Consider the following 24,279-nt stretch of genomic DNA (forward strand, 5'->3'; position numbering starts at 1 on the left):
TAAACAGTATAAAGTACATTAAGAAGAACAACTTTTGTAACATGTTACACACACGTATGCATGCATGTCTACCTACCCGTAGATACACATACAGATTTATATTCATAATTGCATGCAGGCACATACATGCAAAATGCATGTGTAGATCCCCTCAGCGATGCCATGTATATGTTACTGGGAATAACATAAATTGTACCATAATTATCTCAAACAATTTAGAAAGGCTGATAAATATTGATCAATTTTTGGAGGAAAAGAGTTTATCAAGCTGTATTACGTTAGATTAGTGTCTTATGTAATGTGTTTAGGCTCGAATAAACAGTAACACGAGAAAGAGTGAAAACAACAAGATTTGAAAAAATACAATAGTTTATTTCCTGGAAAAATTCAATAAAATTGAAATAATATGAACTTACGGTTTTATAGAATCAATTCCAAAAATAATCCAAGAATAATCCAAGAATAAAATTTTAGTAGTCCTAATAAGAAAAGTTCTATTGATTTCAAGTTCGAATCCCGACGGAGAATCCAAGATGGAAGACGATGACGTATGGTGTAACCTGTAGTTTTGAAGTCTATAGTTTCTTGTAGAAACAAGAATTATCACTCCGGTTTTGGAAATCAAAATAAATTTCTCATAAGAACTGTCTTTGATTAAGAATCTCACATGAGCACATGTATTTTCCAGCAAAAAGAAAGAAGAATTAATCCTTTTGAATCCTAATAATTTGAAATAATTCCAATCCAAGTAATGTGAAAGAACTCCAAACAGCACAACATAAAACTTCTAGTGTAAAAAAGAGCCTAGCTGCAGTTGAGAATAATTCTCCAAAACAAAGGTTATTTCGTCTTCGAAAACGTAAACAGGGGGTCACGTGATAATGTTCTGGAGCTCGTAGAAATTATGTACTTGTTAAAGATCACGTCAACCCAGTGTGGCCCTGACGAAAAGCAATCATTTTAGTCTAAGAAATAAAATAAAAAATTGTTTACATCTTAAACACATAGTCCCATCATGACCTCGACAAGAACCAATAATTTTAAAATAAAAATATAGCTTGTTTACGTGGTTGCTATAAATTTTTAATCAAGGTCAGGATTAAGATCAATACCTGGTTCTTATAAACTAACAGTCAAGGTCAAATTATTTTCTGAAAAAAGTATCATCAGTTTTAATCTCATTTTAATAATTGATAAGTCGTACTTTTCGATGTAGCTTCTAATCTTGTACTTCATTCTTAAAATAAAACATTTAAATATTGAGGGTTAGAAACTGATGTTTGGAAAAACAGACGCATGCTTTCAAAGCTTGAGGTTACATAGTGATATCTGGTAGAACAGGCGCTTGCTTTCAAAGCTCGAGGGTTACGTACTGATGTTTGATAGAGTAGAACTGTTCTTGCTTCTGAATTAAAAATATTCAAACTATTTATGAATGTATATTACTCAATATGATATTGTATAAAGCTGTGGAATTTGAATTATTTTGAATTATTTATTCAGATCTAAAATCCCTTATTGCGACATTTAATAAATGCCAGTCGGTTTCCAGACAAATTCTCAGTACAGTAACAGGCGTGTCCTTTCTAAGTTATACATATTATCACAAATAGAAATGGTATGCCCCAGAGTAAATTTAAACTGAGTGCAATTACGCACTCCAAAATTAAAAGTTTTGTTTTTGTTAAGTATCATACTTATTGCTTGGAATTTTCATTACTTTGATGCCACGGTTGCTATTGAAATATAAATGTTTTTAGTTGTTAGACAAACAGTTTTTGTTAGATATTACTGCTCATTCTTGTTGTTGTCATTATCACACGTTTAAAGAACGGGACCATTACCTTTCATTTTATGTATATTTTATATACAAGTTGCCGTCCCACTCAAGTAATTTGTATCCTGTCTTCTCAATACACAATTGCCGCATGCACTTAGACCTATGACAAAATTGGGTTTATTCAAAACTCCAAGATAAACATAACGTAAGGAGAGCGAAAACGATCTCCAATTAAGGATACATAAAGATGCTTGCTTAAGAACTACTACAGCCGAAGGATTTCGAAAAGGAATTATATCTATATAACTGGCTCTTTATCGATCTTTCTTTAAAGGCTGGAAACAACGTTTGGTGAAGATGACCTTGTATTTGAGTGATAGTATAGTGGCTATTTGTCACTGTAGTGCTAGATAAATAATCCGAAGACCTCCGGAGATGATCTGGTTAACAATTAATTATCTGCCAGCATTATCAAAAAGATGAGCACAAAAAGAATCTTCTTACTGTAATTTTAAATGTACGTAAAGGTGAAAATCTTTTATTGAGTACGCAACAGTACAATAAAATATCGATAAATGATATTATATTTATGATCAAATTACAAGTGACATGCAGGATATTTAACAGAATCGAACCGAACCGAATCTTTATTTAGAATGGAAATATCAAGTTACACACAGGCGGCATGTGCGAGCAGCATAATGTAGCTGTTAATCTTGCACTTCATTCTTAAAATAAATCATTTAAAACTTGAGGGCTAGAAACTGATGTTTGGAAAAACAGAAGCGTGCTTTCAAAGCATGAGGGTTAGCGTACTGATGTTTGAAAGAGTAGACCATTTCTTCCATCTGAAATAAAAATGTTCAAACTATTTATGAATGTAAATTACTCAATATGATATTGTATAATGCTTTGGAAATTCCAGGTGAACATTTACGATAAGCTGCATGTTTTGATCATCCACCCACCCCCAAAGTCACGTTCGTACATCACAATGATAAAACTGTGTGATCGAATAGTTGTAACAGTAAATCGATCAGCATGTGCAGATTGCTTATTCATCTATAAAGAATATGCAAGGCTCTTTCTGCCTGTTCAAAGCTGTGTTACATAGCTTTTTGAGAGAGAATATTAATACCCAAGTATTTAAATTCATCAAAAATAGAAATTGTATTCCCCAGAGTAAATTTAAACTGAGTACAATTACGCGAACCAAAATTTAAAGTTTTGATTTTGTTCAATATATATTTAGTTTCCACTTTTTAGTGTACTGAAATAAAATATTAAGGTTTTCTTGGAAGGAATCTTCATCATTTCCGAATATTACAGTGTCATCTACAAAAATTACAGTGAACCGTTTTAAGTAGATTTCGGTGTCGGAACCTGCACTTCTTTGTGCAATTCATATACAATCATTCTCTTGGAGAAAACACTAAAATTTTTGTCAGAAAAAGAAGTGCGCTTCTATATTGCGCTCGGCATTTTTATAGTTAGAAGTGTGAAATTTATATGGTATTTATGTTTTATCATACTGCATTCTTTTTAATTTCTCTATGCATGTGCGATGTCTTTATGCAGTTATTATGCCTTTTTATTACTATGAGAACACATTAAAAGATAATTGTTTGATCAGTGCGTATCGGTCACATTGATTATTCTGGGAACGTATATTCTATCATCTGAACCTACAATCTGAAGATCAAATATTCTTAAAAGAGCGCTAAAGCGCACCAAGATGTCATCGTAGGGATTCACTCTGTTTTGATCTCTGTCACTTCAGGCGATCCGCCAGCTGCATGCGGTCCCCTCAATCATCTTCAAGAGGTCCTTGTTACTGAACATGAATACATTCTAGTCGGGTGTCCGTCTGACGTCCCACTCGGGTAATTAGTATCTCGGTCTTCTCCATTTCACACGTGCCACGCCTCTTCTTATGCCGAGTTTGGCTGCATTGCTCTCCTAGTCTGGTCTACGGTGATTAGAGACATTCCTTTATGTGTTGTAATATCAGATTTATACCTCGGCACCCCTTTTATGTTCTTTGTTCATTTCAGGAGCAATTAATAAGAAATATTTTTTGCTTAGGCCAATGGAATTTCACGAAAGGTTTCATGGCAGAGCTTTATTTCTGGTATTCATGCTTTTCTTTATCCCTTCCAAATGTTGTATATTAAAGTAAATAAATAAACTTGTCTTGGTGAGGAAGTGTTAAAGCGTTAAGTACTGGCTGGGAGAATGGACTCTGGTGTACGTGAGAATGGATGGCTCGATTCTCCAACCGTTGGGGATGGGTGGTTGTTTAAGTGGTTACTGAATACACTTAACGGCGACTGAATAGCAGTGTTTTATATTTTGAATATCCGATCATTTACGTTAGTTTGGATAAGATCCTAAACTGTATGCATCTGCGCTTATTCGCGGAGTACTTTGAAAAAGCACAGAAGTCAATTTAAACAGCAAATAGGCAAAGTTTGTCGAATGTATTGCTTCCACCACAGCAAACAGATCTTGAGTGACACTATACGTCAATCTATCAACCGACCATTATGTCAGATCAATCAATCAACTGAGCATAACTTTATTATTTTTTTTTTTTACGGGAGATCTCATGGAACTCGTAACAAACTGGGTTCGACTCTATAGTGAGCGGCTGGTGATTATGGGCAACCAGAAATTGTCTATACATCACATTTTTCCCCTCTATGTTCCATTCCCATATCTGTGTGTACCTACATATATACCCCCCCCCCCTCCAGAATTTAACTCCAGTGTAATATTATGTTATAGTGGACGTTAGTGGCCTTGACAAAGTCTACTTACAGTATGTTTGGGACACTTAAGCAGAACGGACATCTGGTTATACCTCAATTCTAAGCCAGAAGTAGAAGGGAAGTCTGGTTATACATCTGTTTAATTCTGAGCCAAAAGTAGAAGGGAAGTCTGGTTATACATCTGTTTAATTCTAAACCAGAAGTAGAAGGGAAGTCTGGTTATACCTCTGTTTAATTCTAAACCAGAAGTAGAAGGGAAGTCTGGTTATACCTCTGTTTAATTCTAAACCAGAAGTAGAAGGAATATCTAGTTATATCTGAGTTTAGTTTTCTAAACAGGAACACTACGTTTTCTTCCTTTTATGTAACTGGTTCCTTAAGTCTTATAGATGTTGACCAAATCCCTCATTGTTGTAAATTTGGTTGATTACTTTGAATTGTCCAAACTTTCGCTTTATTTATGCTCACAAGGTTAGATAGAACTAAGAACTTTCAACCCTGCTGATTTCTAACGTTTCGTTCCTGAAAATCAAATTATTAATTTAAGGTCAATCTGAAAAACTCCGTCCAACTCAACAGCGCCATCAGTCCGAGTCGGTGGGTGGGTGGGGCAAATGTATTCAGTGCTTTTCTATGTAATTTTGACTTGTACTATTAAGGAAGGCAACAGAGAAAAAAATCACCTAAAGTGATCAGATTTCATGCCCTTCAGTTATAGAGTGACCGCTAGGAGGTATGTAATGTTAGTAACACTCTATCCGCATGAGAAACTATAAACCGTCCAACTCATTGGCGTTTTACCCGAACTTATGGAAAGGATATGATAAAACTGCACAAGAGTCAGGTAGAAATGAAATATTTAATTTGGAACAGAGAAAGTATGTTGGAATAGTTGATATACATTGTATAAAAATTATCTAAATATGTTCCAAACGTGCTGCTACAGCTCAAACACAACATAAACTAAATAATTTGGATTAATTATCGATTTTATAGTGGGTGGGGTGATTATTTCCCAATTTACAATGATATACTTTGCATCACAAATGAGTACCTCCACCATTTGTTCTCCGAAGAATCTTATAATTAAATATAATTATTTCAGATAGATATTACAAAGGCTGAACTGTACACGAAAAATAGGCTACTTTTTAAACAAATTGAAAATATGTTTTGTTTTTGTATAATTTATCAAGTTCTCGCCGTAATGCCGCTTGTTTAGACTAGCCAAGCGGATGTAGTTAATGAACCAAATGCCAGTTATCTAGTTAGAATCCCAGCTGATTTTGTATTTATCAAACGATCGCAATTAACATTTTATTCAAAGATAAATAAATGATCCATGGTGCATACGTTTTTGTTTTTTAAATGAAAAAAAAATCCGATGAGACTGTGATGGATACAGTAGACATTTGTCTTACTTTTTGTAAATGTACAACCTTATGTAACATTTGCACGTGCTTTCTAACTAGTGTGAAAAGGGATATAAATAGATCTTATACGTCATGTGCTGGTTTGCTCATGCAAATACATTTTATTTGTTTACACTTCTTGGAACCCTAGCCATGAAAAGCTAGTAGACCTTTGAGGTGACAAGACAATTTCTCAATAGACGTAGCCCTCTTCTGTTATTCGCTTAAACTCCGATTTATACGACAGGCATGTTTGGGTTTGGTGTATTAAGAAACAAAGATTCACTTATATTGGCCTTCCATGTAACAGTTCCTAGCCTCCACCCGATTGGATGTTCCGATGTACCTTAAACGCATTGGTCTGAACAATAGACTGGCTCGTGCTTTAAAATGGAATTGCCACTGAGTTTTGCAACGGATATCATTTTACCGCCAAGCATCAAAGCATGTTACAATGGGATAACAAAGTTACTATCATCACATGGGAGAAATGACAATACATCAAGCTGGATTTATATATCAGGTGTATATATTACTGAGTGTGACATTAACTCCTGTTCATGCATGGTAAGTCAAAGAGCATTCGTTTTGGAAAGACTATACTCCAAATAAGATATATTTTTACTACAATGAAACTAATAGAAAAGTTATGAGTCGAAATCGCTAGAAAATAGTATGGCTACTAATAAGTAAAGATTATGGGTATGTTGTATTAATGCATTGCCATGGACTCGTGTCAATTAAGTGGTAGGTCATTGTTAAAGAATAAAATCATTGATAATTTAATGAGAGAGAGAGCGAGAGAGAGAGAGAGAGAGAGAGAGAGAGTTTATTTCCTGCCCCCCCCCCCCCTCGGGAGGGGGACTGAACAGATACATACAATTTCCTTAGAACTGGTATACAGAATTTACAATTATCCTTTATTCTTGTCTTCCTATTGTTGTTGTTTGTTTGTTTTTTTTTTTGTTTTTGTTTTTTTTGGGGGGGGGATCTCAGTTGTAAAGTTGCTCCATCTACAACTCGTACTCTTGCACCGTCACATGTGGCAGCAACTGAGGGCATCTACTCGGGATGTGACGTTCTAAATTGTGTCTTTGTGAAACTCTTAGTGACCATTCCCAAAAATGTCATTTTTCAAATCATGATTTACGAATAGATTTTTTGATCCGATATTAATTATATGATAAAAAGAATTAACAAACAAACAATATGACATGTATGTATCAACTTGCATTTGACTATATGACAGTATCTATCTATCTATCTATCTATCAAAATTTAACTGACTTATCACCGCATGCTGGAATATGTGAGAAAATTAAGCAAGGAGTATTTTAAATGAATTTCAAAAGTTGTTAAGTAAAACAAAATATTTGACAAAGCCAATATGTGGAAAATTTTAATCTCGCACAGGTACATTACTAAGTAAAATAAAACCTTTATATGCAAAAACGCGAAATCAAACACTTGTTTGCTGTTATGGTTGAACATGTATTTATATTTTCACGAAAGAAAGGAAAGCATATAAAGTCAGTCCTTTCTAGAGTAAACTTCTTACTTATGCCATATAGAGACAGAAAGATGAGTATACTTTATATATATATATATATATATATATATATATATATATATATATATATATATATATATATATATATATATATATATATGTGTGTGTGTGTGTGTGTGTGTTTGTGTCTATCTATGTACATGTATATATATATATATATATATATATATATATATATATATATATATATATATATATATATATATATGCATCTACCTATCTATCTGTGTATCTGTCTGTCTGTCTGTCTGTGTATCTATCTATCTATCTATATATATATACATATACATACATATATATATATATATATATATATATATATATATATATATATATATATATATATATATATATATATATAGATATAGTCATGAATAATATACCAAGAGTACTTATGACAGCATGGTATTCAAGATCTTGGTCAAGTCAGGTCTAAATTTAGCCGGGATAGTTATCTTTTATTGTTTTGATCCTATTTAAATTTAGATACAATCTTTAAACTCTGATTTTAATGGAAAATGTCAGCATTTTCGACAAGAAACAAATGGAAAGATCATACTAATAAAAAACAACTGCATCGTTGATTGAAATTTGGCATGCAATAAGTACAGTACTGGTGTCTTTTTAGAGAAATGTCGGTGCTCGTCCATTTAATAAAATACTGAAGACAATACCAAATGTAGTTTTTGGAAACCCCGTCACTTCCACAGTGCTTTCTTTCTGGATGCATTAGTTCGCTTTTTGAACCATAATCCGACTGTATTGTAGTTTCTAAACTCGCGCTTGTGGATTAAGAAAAAGAAAGATGAAGAAGCAAATATGAAATGGCGTTGTTGTTTCATTCGCTCATGGAATCATATGTACGTATATGCCTTTGATATATCCTGTTGTATTTCTCAGAGATATATGTTAGAAAAGTATGTCGCATTTGGAATATGCTTGAGGATATAAGCAATAATCGTGTCTTCTGTTTTGATTAGTTTCCTTGTGGTGTGGTTGTGAAATAAAGTTGGTATTTGGAGGGTGAGTCGTGCATGAACAGAACATCGCGCGAAGGTCGGATACTTACTGTAAGCCTCTAGTTTTATAGTTTCTTTTCGGTTTTTATCGAAAATTCGAGAAACAGATTCCGTGATTGTACTGCTTTATACATAGATAAATCTTCTGTAACGCGTAATTTTATTCTGTCTGTCTGTCTGTCTGTCTGTCTGTCTGTCTGTCTGTCTCTCTCTCTCTCTCTCTCTCTCTCTCTCTATATATATATATATATATATATATATATATATATATATATATATATATATATATATATATATATATATATATATCCGCGTTCGGCACTTAACGGGTGCAAAGGAATCTCATTAAGGATTGCCAACCAATGTGACTTTGTGGGAAGGTTTAGCTCATATTCCTTATCACAGATTCATCGTATCTTTACCGAGTTCTTCTAACAAAGAACACTTCTGATATTCGTTACACTACAAAGATAAAAGATATTATCAGAAGCTATAAGTTAATTGTCACCAAGGCTTTGTGAACTGGTGGGCTAAATACCTTGAGTGATTTTAACACGGTAAATTAATTACATAATGCCATTAGGATCATACAGAGAAAAAAAACTATTTATCCACAGGACACATATATCTCAGCGATAACGTACTTGCTTTACATCTGTCTGCCAGGGGTTCGATACCCGATCTTGGCAAGTGCGAGGGCGAGGGGTTACCTATTCGAGTATGTTTGGGATTCTAGACGTTAGATATAATATTATATACGCGTCTGAGTCCTTGAGAATACATCATGATGCGTAAAATATTTAGTATATAAATAGAAAAATGGTAGAAAAGAATGAAAGCGGAAATCGTCGAAATTATTTTGTCTTCGTTTTTCATAGCGGGTTTTCATAAGGCACATTTCTACAAGCAATACTGACCATATAAAAAGTTATAGCTGTCTTGATTTATTGTCACAGGAAGAAAGTATAAAAGATACTCAATGTAATTTGTTCTGATGTATATGATTATTCATTATTTCTTTTCTTTCATACGCCATTTTTTGTTTAATGCGCTTTTCAAGACTATTAGAAGTGCTCATTGTGACGCCATAGCACTTAACTCAAATTGAGACGAAATTAAGAGAATTGTGAACAAAATTTAAATTTAGAATTCTGACCAAAAGAACTGAAATATTCATTTCGATACGAAATAAATATCTTTTGATGTTATTTTAATGTAAATTATTGTCCCAAATCCTCAATATCTCAATTTTGTAGTTTTTTTTTTTGTCTTCTTCATCTTCATCTTCATTTCTAATCTGATGCAAATTGTAAAGAACGAAACATGATTTTTGTAACTGTGTTTGAAATATTGTTGTTGCAGGTCTTTGAACAACATCCTTTCGATAGTGCCCAGGCTCATCGACGACAGTCATAACAAAGCGAACAAGACGACACTGGATTCGGTAAGTAAAATATAATCCATCCTTAATGTATCTGCTAATTCATTATTATTATTATTATTATTATTATTATTATTATTATTATTATTGCTGTAGTGGTTATCTTGGTAGTCGTATTTTGTAAGTGGTGCTGAAACGTCTTCAACATCATAACATTTTTCCTGAACCTTCGTAGAGTTGTGGTGTTATTGAGATCACTGGTGCCTGATTTTGAAGGAATTGGGTGTAACACAAAAAAACCGTTGACATGAAAGATAATGCATGTACGGATAAATATCTGTTTTTTCTGGAAGTATGTATGTATGTATGTGTGTATATATGTATGTGTGTTTACACACACACACACACACACACACACACACACACACACACATATATATATATATATATATATATATATATATATATATATATATATATATATATATATATATATATATATATATATATATATATATATCTGCATGTAAGTATGCAATTTGGTTTTATTGCCCTAATTTTCGTTCCTTGTGAAGAAGCCTTTAGTATTAATCACAGAATATATTGTCGAGTTCCGATTGGTCAAGAACGTTGACTTATTGCTGGGCAGAACGCATTTCATCATGGCTCCCGTTGATATTATACATGGTCGCGGTCGCCACATTAGCCCCAGCTGGTAATACTGCCACGCGTTAAGTTCATATGACGGCGAATTATGTCATGCGCGATATTAAATATATTACTGTCTTCTACCTCAGCAACTAATCTCTTAGAATGTTTTGAAGGGCTGTAGTGCCCCTTGCTGACATCCCCGTTACACTTCCGGTGAAAATGAGATATCAGATGACTATAATCCTCCATCTTAGTGAATGTACAGTGTGTATGTGTGTGTGTGTCATTTGGTACGGTGTGTGTGTGTGTGTGTGTGTTTGTGACTTGGATTTTTAACGTAGCTTTAACAATTTTTCAGTCATATCGCTACGATGTCTGTAGTGTGGCAGTTCATAGTGATGTCTAGCTATGGGGCATCATGCCGCAGACATGTAGCATGATGTCCCAGCCAGTCACATTATCCTGACACCAGGCCGACCAGTCCTAATACTTATCTCTTAATGCTGAGCGTTAAGCGAGACAGCTGTTTGTACGATTTTTATATGTGTTTGGTATGACTCGGCCGGGGTTCGAACCGGCGACCTCTCACATCCGAAGTGGAGGCTCTAACCACTATACCGGATGTCGCACTTTTTGGGGCACAGTGCACCTCACCAATGTGAAGCTACATACCAATTATTTAAGTTTAAAGTGAGTTTTCCAACTAGTCCTTATGGGAATGACGTCAATATTGTGATGATGACTTCACTGACTAACCAGGTGGGATACACAAATTTTACTAGTTATTGGCCGACGATATTGGCTTGCCAGTTTAGATCGGGCACGAGCAAATGTTGTGTCCCATCCTTTTGTTATGGCACTACACACCAGACAACACTACAGGAGAGCAGTTCTTATGAGATATAGTAATAGTAAAACAGTATATAAAGAGAGTGTTGAAAAACAAATCGCAATGTTTTAGCAAAGCTGTCAAATCACGATAGGTAGCCCTTATATCATACCTACACACATGTTTCTCACCCATGCGACAGAGAAATCTAACTGTTTTACCAACCTTACTTTTCTTATCTCAGTCTAGTCATCTCAGACCAGTTGTCTCAGTCAAGGTGTCCACGCGCTCAGAACTACTTTAAAAAAAGAAACCATTGTTGTCTTCTGCTGTGCCTGATGTAAACAAACAACAACAACAACAAAAATATATAACAAAAAACATAGTAATTTAAGGCCAATCCATCTTGGAGAACACACCATACAAAACATTTCGAGACACGCACGCACACGATGTCGAGCTATTTGGTATTTTGCTAGTTAGTTTCACACAACATGGTCAATTTTATCCTTTATGCAGGAGTAACTCAGCACATTTTCAGGTCAGCGTCATTAAATGTAGCTAAAGCCACCTAAGTTTAAACACTTCATGTGAAAAAAATTATATACTATTAACTACATTTAATGACGCTGACCTGAAAATTGGCTGTGCTACAGATAGGATAAACTTCTAAATGCTGTGTGGAATGAACTATGACAGAAAACACTGATTCATGCACATAGACTAGGCCTACACACTTCATAGCCTCGTGGAGAGACAAATAATATAACCCTTTGACTGGAATTTCCTTGTCTTGGTCCAAAATCCCAGCAAAGATTATATTAATCAAGGGACACTCAGGCCATACACATTACCTGCAACAGAAATCCCAACTCTGTCAACAACTACAGTAAACTTAGTAACAGTCAGAAATGTGCTATGTCAAACATGCTTTCTTCTAATTTTGTTAATCATCTGAAATTGTGTCCCAGTTGAATCAAACATATACCCACAATCTTTAATGACAAATAATGCACTTACCTGCTAGAAGTGCCTGTATTGTTTACGGATCCCTAAAGAGCCCCTATGTTTAGCACTCAAGTGCAGCCCCTCCCATCTGACCTTTAGAAACGAAAAAGTTGGTGACATCTCCAACTGTTTACAAGCATCTGTTGGAACGGAGTCGTGGGTGCCAACATAACTCTTTAGACGTGATAATATTTTGATTTTATTCAACAACAATTATGTGTTTTTTCTCTTCCCTTTCTTTAATCATGCAACGTAATCAATGGTTTTGTTAAATCATACTACAAAATCAGTAGTTATGTTAAGTCATACAACAAAATCAATGGTTAAATACCAAAATAACATAGTTCAGTATGATGACCTTATCAAAAAGCGGTTAGTAATGAATAATAGAAGTTGACAACGATTCAAAAACCATGAACTCCTCAAGACAAAATATTTAAAGATGAATAGATTCAAACACCATCCATTCTTTTGGGTACACTCGATATGAGTATCATTTTTGATTTATGAAATAGTATGAAATCAGTGTTCGATCTTTTTAAAATAGGAAACCTAGAAGATTAATTACTGTGAAAAAATACATTTGTAACTGTATTATCTCATTTTCGTCGAAGACGGATGATAAATCTTTCGTCTCAGTATTTCCTTTCAATAACAAAGATTGTTCTTTTTCTCAGGCAGGGTTGCGTTCAGATTTGACGACAATTAATACACACAAATTAAGTTGTATTAAGAGCGATATTTGCATATTTCTGAATATTTTGTTATAAGTTTTTGGGTACCTAGAAACTGTCGATAAATTTATTGATAGACAAAAAAAGTTCTTTATAACGATCTGCAGTTCCACGTGCAACACGCAGGACGTCTGTAGATATATGCCTGCGACGTAGCACAGGTAAATAACAGTGACCTAAAAATGTCGGAGAAGAACAATTTTGTTATTGAGCAAACAACATACCGTAAGATCCGGGCACTCTCAGGGTACTAATATCAAGTCAGAATTGATAAATTTTACGGATGTGTTACGTGTTTAAGCTCGAATAAACAGTAACAAAAGAAAGAGTGAAACCAACAAGCTTTGAAAAATATAATAATTTATTTCCCTGGACAAATGTTGTAAAATTGAAAGAAGAAAAAAAAATAACTTACGGTATCAAAAATCAAATCCAAAAGCAATCCAAGAATAATCCACGAATAATATTTTAGAAGTTCTAATATTAAAATGTTCTAATTAATTCAAGTTCGAGTCCCGACGAAGAATCCAAGATGGAAGGAGATGACGTAGGCTGTAACCTGTACTGTGTTGATGTCTACATGTCTACAGTTCCTTGTTGAAACACAATAATTAATCCTCCGGTTTTGGAAATCCAAATAAAAATTTTAAGAAATGTCTTTGTTAAAGAATTATGTATGAGCACAAAATATTTTCAGAGAAACGAATTAATCGTTTAGATTCCGAAAAATTAAAATAAAACTCAAAAACTAAAAAATACTGGTCACAACAGAAAAAAAACCCAACAGCTTGAGCCCCAAAACTCTGAGATCTCTCTTGAAACATCACTTTTAATTCGAAGTATTTCGCAATTTTGGAAAAGCCTAATTGCGAAATAGAGGATCACGTGATCATGTTTACATATAAAAATCACGTAGCTTCTGTATGTCCTTAATAAGAACCAATAATTTTACTTCGAGAATAAAAGTTGTTTACTTGAACCTTAGTCAAGACCAGGAACTAAGTCAAAAAAAAAGAAACAGTGTTTCTATTATTAGGTATATATGGAAAGATTCAGGTCAAACTGAATTTTCTGGAAAATATAAAATTTCTAGGAAACAAAATTACATTACATTGACATGTAAAGAAAATAAAAAGATTCCAAAACCCACAAACAATCAAATCAAGTCAAACACAAATTAAATCAAATATAGATTAAATCAAATATGCGTAACAGGCTGTAATTCACTATCATATCTAACAATGTTGAGGTGGTTTCCTGGTTTCAGAGACTGTCGCGAATCGAATGAAGACGTTCTGCTAGAGTAGACCGTTGTCGGCGACTGGTGAGCGAGAAGTGGCTGCCATGGTGGGGCTAGATGATAAAATCGCACGATACAGATTGGAAAATATTACTATTAACACAGGCATTAATTAATTCGTTAATTGCTTTTAATATACTGTAGAATCAGGTCAAGCTCAGAAAGGTTTGTGCGAGATGGGTCACGCATTTCTTGACGGATGATCGAATACTCGGGTTGAAACCGTGCGGTTGGTCGTGCAGTTTTCCAGTGCATGTGTAACATACCATAAATTTATTACAAAATGACATTGAATAATTAGATAATCAGATTAAAAGAGTTTGTAGAGGTACACGGGCAGTAATTGGAAGGAATGCATCAATGTACTGTACACTAATAAAGAACTTTGTTTTTCAGCGCACTAATATCCTAAGCATTTTACCCCCCCCCCCGTGTCTTCGAAAACATTTAAATAGGTCTTTGATTTTCATGTGACTTTCACAACAAGCAAAAACATTTTTTAATTATGTGGGCAAAATTTCAAGCAGATTTGGATAGTACTCCATGGAAACCAGAGATATGGAATTTAAGAAAATTGAAAACTGAAGAACGGTCACTGGAGATGTGTCTCTTTCTGGTGAACCATTAAATTACAGGCTTTATAATTCACTGGTGCATAGTGAAGATATAGCTATGTTAATCCCCTTTCAAGATTTTATTTCACACAAATAAAAATTCCAACGCTCTAGGCGAATCATACTTTGCCAAATCAAGACGGCGATATTAACTCCAAAACAGGCTACATTATAACTAGCGGATGGAAATATTTTAAAATGGTCAATTAGTTCGACTGACCACGATCGTTTCGGCCTTTGTAAATCCCTAACAGATTTTTCCGTGACCATATTGCACTTTAATTGAGTGCATGAAACTAGTGTAAAGTGGTTATTCAACAGAAAAGTTAATGTTGTTGGACTAAAATCAGTACAGAAGGAACTTAAAGCCAGGCTTAAGTCCAGGGTCATCAGTAGCTGACAAATCTGTTGAAACTGTTTATGCATTTGACATTAGCTGCGAAGTCCCTATCACCATTTAATATGTCAAGAGACGAGTAGAGCTTAGGTAACCCCAGTTAACTCTTTCATTCCTAATGAGTTATACGTAAATAACAAAAAACGCACCAGTTGCTCTTCGAGTAACGAGTCGACTTAACATCACGCCATTTCCACGTATTTCGCACAGGGGAAATAAACAGAGAATAAGAATGTAGAAATTCGTTGCCGTCAATTTTGTTTCTCGATCATTTGTTCAAACATGGATGTGTAACGTGATTACAAATGTTAACTTTAAACATTAGTCCTAGGCTGTTATATAATGTTCACTGCTTGAACTACTTCATTGAGATATTCCAGGTAACCACAGGCTTTAATCTATTCGATGTTGACTTCGGTATGCTAACTATTGGGACCAAGGCAAACATGATCTCAACTGGATTTTGTCTTGAAATCTGCCAGCTATAGCGAGCCATTGGAGTTATAAAATTATTAAATAAATATAAAAATAAATTACGTTGTACTTCTTGCAGGCTTGTGTTCTTGAAATGGTCAAAGTAAACGAGTCTGGAATCCTGCTTTTTTTTTGGGGGGGGGGTATTTAATGCTATTTTCAGCACACGATACATGGCGACCACTATATTTGGTGAAGGAAGAACCCAGCAAATACTCGGAAAGAACTACCGCTCCAAGGGAAACTTCTGGAAAGCGTTCTCAGTTATCCACGTTGGCCATCCGGGGCCCCAACAAGTGTCTATTATTTCTGGGGTCAAACTTTAGGGGCGTTGGTAATGAAGAAACACGTTATTTGTAGAGTTTTAACAAAAATTAATGGCCATGATGGCTTTCTGTATAAGTTATATGATATGATTGATATACATCATTATTGTTTGTAATACTGTGAAAACAGGTTTAACTATTTTTAGCTCACCCAGTCGGAGCCATAGTGGATATTTGTTGCTAACAACTTTCATAAACAACGAATTCCACCATGGAAGACCAAGTCGTCTGTCACTAAAAATGACTCATGAATATCACCACCTATATATCTTATTCTAATCAAATAAAACCCTTTCTCACACCCCTCCCCAGGGCTATGTAGCATCTCCAGGGCTATGTAGCATCGCTTAAAGAGTGATCAGTAAGATCGCCATGTTTCCTTCTTGATATTACTTACACGGGATACGAGAGATTCAATTTCAGAAGTTCTCGACCCAGCAGCCCAGGCGAGAGATTTAATTTCCGAGCATTTGCCGACGAGCAGTTAAGATTGAAGATATAGTAATTCAATCAAAGAAATAAACATTATGTTTGTTTCTGGTAGATGTTTGTTCACGAGCCAACCGGTTCGGTCATTATTCGTTGCTCATTGAAATACGACACGGCAAACCCAAGAATGTAATTGTTAAGTTAGTGCTGAATTGTAAACGCTTATTTTGTTTTCGTCAGCTACACTGTTGTATTACACAAAAAATAGGCAAGATACCAGTAACACGTAACATATTTTGAAACTATTTCGGTAACTGAGACCTATTTGGTATTGCTTGTTTTAAATAAAAGTATTCCGAATTAGTTATTGAAGGCGAAGTTCAACCAGGGTAACAATGGTGCATAGTTATTAATGTAAATACTCGTAGCCATGTGATGAAATTATCCTGGCTCATATTTATATCTTGAATTGTTTCCGTTCGTTCGTTGGGAAACGATTGAACATATTGATTACATCAATTGAACTTAATTTACCCCTCATAGGGGTTGAGCCCAACCCCACCCCACCCATCTCTCTCTCTCACACACACACACACACACATTTATGATGATCCAAGAAAGAGAAGACGAAATTGTGGAAAAGAGAAGACTTTTTTTGTTTGCATATACAGAAAGATAGGATCTTAGCAAGGAGAAGGCTGTTGTTCGGTCAAGTCCTGGAATGAAAATGCCTCGAATTCTCAACATGTCTACCTTGTATGAAGACCGCTTCAGTGGCCTAGTGGTTAGAGCGTCCGCCTCGGATGCGGGAGGTCGTGGGTTAGATCCCCGGCCGAATCATACCAAAGACTTACACAAATGGTACTAACAGCTGCCTCGCTTGGCGCTCATCATTAAGAGGTTAGCGTTAATACTGGTCGGCCTAGTGTCAGAATAATGTGACTGGGTGGGACATCATGCTACATGTCTGCGACATGATGTCCCAGTGCTAGACATCACTATAAACTGTTACACTGCAGACATCGTAGCGATATGACTGAAAAATTGTTAAAGTTACGTTAAAAATCCAAATCACACACAAACGCACACACACACACCTTGTATGAAAAAATGAAAAGGAAAATAAGATTGAGCAATTAAAATGATATCGGCCGAAATGTGATCCTTTGTTTGTTGCTAGTAAACATCGAAATATCGTCTGCTCATGGAGTGGAAACACACACACACACACACACACACACACACACACACACACACACACACATTAAAGATGTACGTATTCATAGTTATCATGTTTGTAAACAAATTTAAAAATGCAATTTTAGAGCCTGGCTATAGGGGTGCATTTTCTGATCCGTTTTTGTTTTTATTATAAATAAAAGGGCGTAAATTATTACAATATTAATGGGAACACCTTGATAAGGCCTAATTATTATCTAAGCAGTTCAGATTTCCACTAAATTATGCTAGTCTCGGACATCTCACTTGGATATACCGGGTCCCCGGACGGCCGAGTGGTCTAAAGCACTTTCCTTTACCAATCACTGCCATTTGACCTCTGTCCACGTGGGTTCGAGTCTCGGGCTCAGCCAGAAGTCGGCATGTGAGAAAGCTTGTCAGTAGCTTCCCGTGGGTCAGTGGTTCTTACCGGGTTTTCCCAGTTATAATTGTCGTCGTGTATAGCATATAGTGTGCTGACAAATGGCATTAAATCAACAACTCACTTAGATTTGACGGATATAAACCGAAGTGTCAGTTGGTCCCGATGCCAGTGCTATCCATATGGCGCAGACCACGTGCTTAATGTGTTGACATGTAGCGTAAGGACAATGGTCCGTGCCTGGAACATACCAGATTATGGGTATGCCATTCCGGGTATTCACTATTTTTCAATCATCCGGATAATTGGATTCTCATCGTTTGTCACCTATGCCGACTAAATCTGTCTACATTGTTTGATCCACACGCACGCAGGTCATGATCCGGTGTGATTGGAAGACTAAATTAGGAACAAAAATTCTGGCATTCATCCCGGTATTTTTAGTCAGATAAATCGTATAGCGAGTTTGCACTGATTGTCGCTCTAATATTGTCTAATATTGCTTCACCTTTTGTTGTTTCTGTTTATTCCTGTCGATATACGTAGGATATAATTGTGTATTCCTCTACACACAACTTACTCAAAATTTGATTAGAGTTTCAAGGAATATAAATTTTAGCTTGTTAAATCGTAGAACCGAAGATACTGAATTCCTTTACACGTGGAACCTCTCCCAGCTACCCACATAATTAGAGCAATTAAAGTTTAAATTATAGAAGCATGCACATTTCTCTGGTGGCCTAAGTGGTTAGAGCGTCCGCGTCGGATGTTGGAGGTTGCAGGTTCCAACTCCGGGCGAGCTATACCAAAGACATAGTGGATGTACTAGCAGCTGCCTCGCTTGGCGCTCAGCATTAGGAGGTTAGCATTAATACTGGTCGGCCTTGTGTCAGGATAATATGACTGGGTGAGACATGATGCTACATGTCTGCGGCATTATGCCCAGTGGTAGACATCTCTATAAACTGGCACTATGCTGACATCGTATCGTAGCGATATGACTGAAAAATAGTTAAAGTTAGGTTAAAAAGCTCTCTCTCTCTCTCTCTCTCTCACACCCACACCCACAGAGAAGCATCCAGCCACACAGAATGGCCTCGTGCTTTTCTAAGATGCATGCTCCATTTCTGAGATCGTTGTTCCACCTGGGAAAAGACTCCCCCCCCCATTGATAATGATTAATCAACCTGAATTGGGATAGAAAAGTGACATGATAAACATAAATGAAGTGACATAGCCATCGTACTGACGATGTGTCACGAAAGTGAAGATAACAAGTGCTAAATTTTGAACAGTTAGTTAGTACCTGAGAAAGCCTAGCTTTAGCCCTTATGTGCATTCCCGTACGGAAGGGCGTTATCACCTAATTCCACGATTTAATTTGTTAGCGAGGGACAAAATGATATTGTGCTAATAGACAGAGTTGATTCCCCTTTTCACACAGTAATGCGCTGTTTTGAGTCAAATAATTATGACATTATGCAAATTAATAATTTCTCTGAACTAAGTTGTTGTTGTAGTTGTTGTTGTAGGGTTTAACGCCATTTTCAGCACACGGCTATATATGACGGCCAGTATTAATGGTGGAGGAAGAACCCGGGAAAACCCCGGAAAGAACCACCGACCCACGAGAAGCTACTGGCACGCTTTCTCACATACCTACATTGGCCGAATCAGAGACTCGAACCCACGCAGACAGAGGTGAGTCTATGAACTAAGTACATACCTGCCTATGTATGTATGTATGTATGTATGTATGTATGTATGCATGTATGCATGTAGGTAGGTAGGTAGGTGGGCGGTTGATTGGGTGGGTAAGTAGGTAGGTGGATCGGCAGGAAGGAAGGTAGGTAGGAACTTGATGCATCTTGATTCTTTTATCTTTAAAATAAAACAATAAGTTGATTATGAATCCTTGTTAGAACTTCAATACAGACGTACGCTGTTATCAGTAAGCACAGGGGCAGATCTGAGGGGTCGGAACTTGCGTGCCCCTCCCCAACTCACCCAAAAGTACGAGAAACAACAAGATCGTTGTATGGGGTAACACTTCTTTACTGTTTGCTGGTTAAAATTATGACCTGAAAATGCTTATAATGGTTGAGCCCAACATCTGGGTTTCCGTTCCACAGACCCTTGCATACTTGTGCTTTTTCTCAACCCCCACCATCAACGATATTACTGGATCTACCATCGGAGCACATGAAGAAAAAACACAACTAAAAGTCGTACCCCATTTAGGCTATGTACATGAAATAGCTTCGGATTACAGAGTCTTTCAGGTAAAACAAATCATAGTAAAATAAGACATATAAAAGATATGCGTGTTCTACAAGTATCAGTCATTGTTGCAGGGTTATCTGCGCCTGAAGGACAGCGTGGCCTACGGGGTGATGAAAGCATTAGAGGAGTGCCAATACCAGTTTGAATGGGACCTCTGGAACTGTTCCGAGACGCCAGCTTCCTTATTCTCCAGGAGCAACCGTATTAAAGGTACAAGACACGGTCATTTGATTTTCAAGGTGATGAGGGATGGGATTTGTTTCACGTTTCCACGACCTATACATGTGTTGCTCTGATTTACTCACATCCTCCCAACCCACACAATCTGTCAATATTTTCCTTACTGCCAGGTAAAGACCGCTCAGGTGGTTTAGTGGTTAGAGCGTCCGCCTCTGATGCAGGAGGTCGTGGGTTCGATCCCTGGCCAAGTCATACCAAAGACTTACACAAATGGTACTAACAGCTGTCTCGCTTGGCGATCAGAATTAAGAGGTTAGTGTTAGGACTGGTCAGCATGGTGTCAGGATGATGTGACTGGGTGGGACATCGTGCTACATGTCTGTGGCATGATGCCCCAGTGCTAGACATCACTTTAAACTGCCACACTGCAGACATCTTAGTAATATGACTGAAAAATTGTTAAAGCTACGTTAAAAATCCAAATTACACACATAATGCCAGGTAAAAATGACAGTGGATGATAAAGGTCACGTAAAGAAAAACATGTCATGTTCTCGCAAAAAATATCGCGTTCCTACAAGAAATCTTTGATCAGACAGTAAATGCTTTAGTGGCCGATTAAAGTCAGAAAATAAAATACACTATTGCATCACATTGTTCCTTCATAGAAATATGACAATTGCTTATTATAATCTTGCACAGTAGCAAATTATAACCATGTCACAAGTTGGTGTTGCTGTTGTTGTGGGGTTTAACGCCATTTTGCAGCACACGATAGGCTATACATGGCGGCCAGTATTAATGGTGGAGGAAGAACCCGTGAAAATCCCGGAAATAAACCACCGACCCACGATAAGCTACTGGCAAGCTTTTTCACATACCCACATTGGCTGAATCGAGACTCGAACCCACAATAGAAGCTGTCTTGACTGCAAGAAAAATATCGCATTTCGTCAGGACAGCTATATTATTCTTATGAGAAAGTATGGCAATGTTTACATAAGGGAAAGCGATAATCTGTGTTTTTCTTGTTATGACCTCTCAGGTATCATATTAATTTTTATTGGAGCAAGATAGCCTTATTGTGGGAACGCGGTAGTTGCTCGCGAGAAAGTGATACACTGCCATAAAAGACACCCAACCCTGCTTAAAAACGGAGACATCCCCAAACAATACACTGCCCTTAGAAAGGGAACAACATTTCTGACTGCAAAATAAACCTCGTCCGCCAGGACATTTTATATTTGATTAAGTTCTATTTAACACACGCATATTAATTCTGATCTGGTCAGCTCACGAGGGCTGGTACATTGGGTCTCATCTTCGCTAGCCAGGACTCCGATATGTTAACCCTGTAGACAGGGTTAACATATCGGAAGCTTGATTAGCGAAGATGGGTCGGTCTGTGGGCAAGCATTTCACAACTGTAGCCTCGGCATGATGGGTCTCTGGTCAAGGCATTTCACAGCTGTAGCCTCGATATGATGGGTCTCTGTGCAAGGCATTTTACAACAATAGCCTCAGCACTATATAGCCTTTCATGTAATGAATAATGTATTCTATTGTCAAAACATATTCGAATATAATTCACTCTCACCAGGCATCAAGCATGACTTCATTTCTGCCCAGCCAGTGGAGAAAAATGTTCACTTCCCTTCCTTTTCACAATGTATTCTTGTTATTGGGTTTCTTCTTCTTCTTTAATATTTTTTTTAAAAAATATGTTTCTCCAGTTCTTTTGTGATTTTCTTATTTTCACGAATCAGCTTCAGGTTATTCATACTATCCGCGAGTTCAAAATTATTACAATATCAACTTTATGAAATCATATTGACTTCCAAAACTCCTTTAAAAAAATCATACCTTTTTCTTTTCGTTTCTTTTCTGTTTGGTTGTAGCGGACCGTGAGCTTGCATTCCTTCATGCCATCGGATCGGCAGGAGTAATGTATGTGGTAACCAAGAACTGCAGTCAAGGAATGCAGGAAGCCTGCAGCTGTGATGTGAGCAGAAATGGACTTTTAGGTAAAGGGTATTTTTTTTACAATTATGTAATTTATCATTTGTCATTGTCATTCATGGTGTCAAAGTAGTGATGCGTTCATCTGTACGTCTGCAGAGGCGTCGTCTCTACATTTATCGTATAGCTTCTTCAACTTGAATTATAAAAAAGACTTGAAATATTGAAGGTTGTAGAGTTTGGAAAGTTTGTGTCTTAAAAATTCGTCTTTTCATAATTTAATTGAGGACTCTCGAATGCAGAGGGATACGATATTGATGAGTGGATTGTATTAAATCTCCAAATATAACTATTTTCATAAATAAAATATAAAGATTCCATAACAAATTGGTAAATGTATAACTTCATTGGATATGATACACGTAGAAGCGACTTGTAACATCATTGGGCATGATACATGTTAAGCAGACTTGTAACATCTTTGGTCATGATACATGTTATACAGGCTTGTAACATCATTGGGCATGATATATGTTACATCGACTTATAATATAATTGGATATAGTTTGCTTCAATATTTCTTTGAATGAAGCTAGTTCGAGCAAACGATTAAAATTTTTTTCTCCATTTAATTTGTAGGAGGTTCTGACTGGAAGTGGGGAGGGTGTAGTGATAACATAGGTTTTGGAGAGCACATATCTAGACACGTGTTTTCAACAACTGACACGGGGCGTGATGCTCATGCAGCCATGACAACGCACAATAAACAAGTAGGAATTCAGGTAAACACATATAATAATTTTATAATTAATTGAATCGTTTGCTGTATTTGAATTAAATGGTTAGAATATATGCAATACTTATATAGTAATGGTGTATTTAGTTGGTTGTACAATGTAACACTGATATTGATCAGTCATTCAATCATACTGACTTGATCCGTCTATATCTATATGTTTTTCTGTCTGTCTTTTAATGTGTAATATGGCTGGTTATTAGTCAGTTTTGTAAATAGAAAAATCTCCACTAGGAGACATAGAAATTTTTAATTTGTACTCTACAGAGATTCGAACCCAGGTCCGCGGGTAAACCCATCGCCTTGCCTGCACACACGAGCCCATATTCCCTCATGATCCAGCACACATCACAAAAAAAAAACGATGTTACTCAATCAGTGTTATATGCCCTCGCGTGTAGCAGACACACTCGCATGACGACGTAGTAATTAATTCTCGTGTACCACTCCGTTGGCCTAGTGATTAGAGCGTCCGCCTCGGAAGCGGAAGGTCGTGGGTTCGACCCCAAAGTAATTAATTGTCATGTATCTGCAAAATCATTCCGGATTCCTATGAAAGAAATCAAGGTATTTGAATTAATTATAGAGAATTATAAATATACACCAGACAGAACGGAAAGTGCTATCCCTGGATTTCCATTCAAGAATGCTTGATAATAGTAGGCAGAATTAATATTTTAGTATAAATAATCTTATTATACAGGTTTGTGAATATTTAATTCGTACTCTACAGAGATTCGAACCCATGTCCGCAGGTAAACGGCAC

The 24,279-nt window shown here is 36.2% G+C and overlaps 1 protein-coding gene across 1 annotated transcript in view; it reads left to right on the forward strand.

Annotated features, from left to right (window-relative positions):
• Positions 1 to 6,334: 6,334 nt before the first annotated feature.
• LOC149803357 (protein Wnt-8b-like) overlaps positions 6,335 to 24,279 on the forward strand; it is a 45,103-nt gene continuing 27,158 nt past the window's right edge. The window contains exons 1-5 of the mRNA XM_089951369.1: positions 6,335 to 6,530; positions 9,915 to 9,996; positions 20,650 to 20,788; positions 22,657 to 22,782; positions 23,357 to 23,499. Coding sequence (XP_089807495.1) covers positions 6,445 to 6,530; positions 9,915 to 9,996; positions 20,650 to 20,788; positions 22,657 to 22,782; positions 23,357 to 23,499 — 576 coding nt within the window. The 5' untranslated portion in view covers positions 6,335 to 6,444. The remainder of the gene's footprint in view (positions 6,531 to 9,914; positions 9,997 to 20,649; positions 20,789 to 22,656; positions 22,783 to 23,356; positions 23,500 to 24,279) is intronic.

Source organism: Sinohyriopsis cumingii, chromosome 3, assembly GCF_028554795.1.
Source record: "Sinohyriopsis cumingii isolate HCF-2022 chromosome 3, ASM2855479v2, whole genome shotgun sequence".
Taxonomy (NCBI): domain Eukaryota; kingdom Metazoa; phylum Mollusca; class Bivalvia; order Unionida; family Unionidae; genus Sinohyriopsis; species Sinohyriopsis cumingii.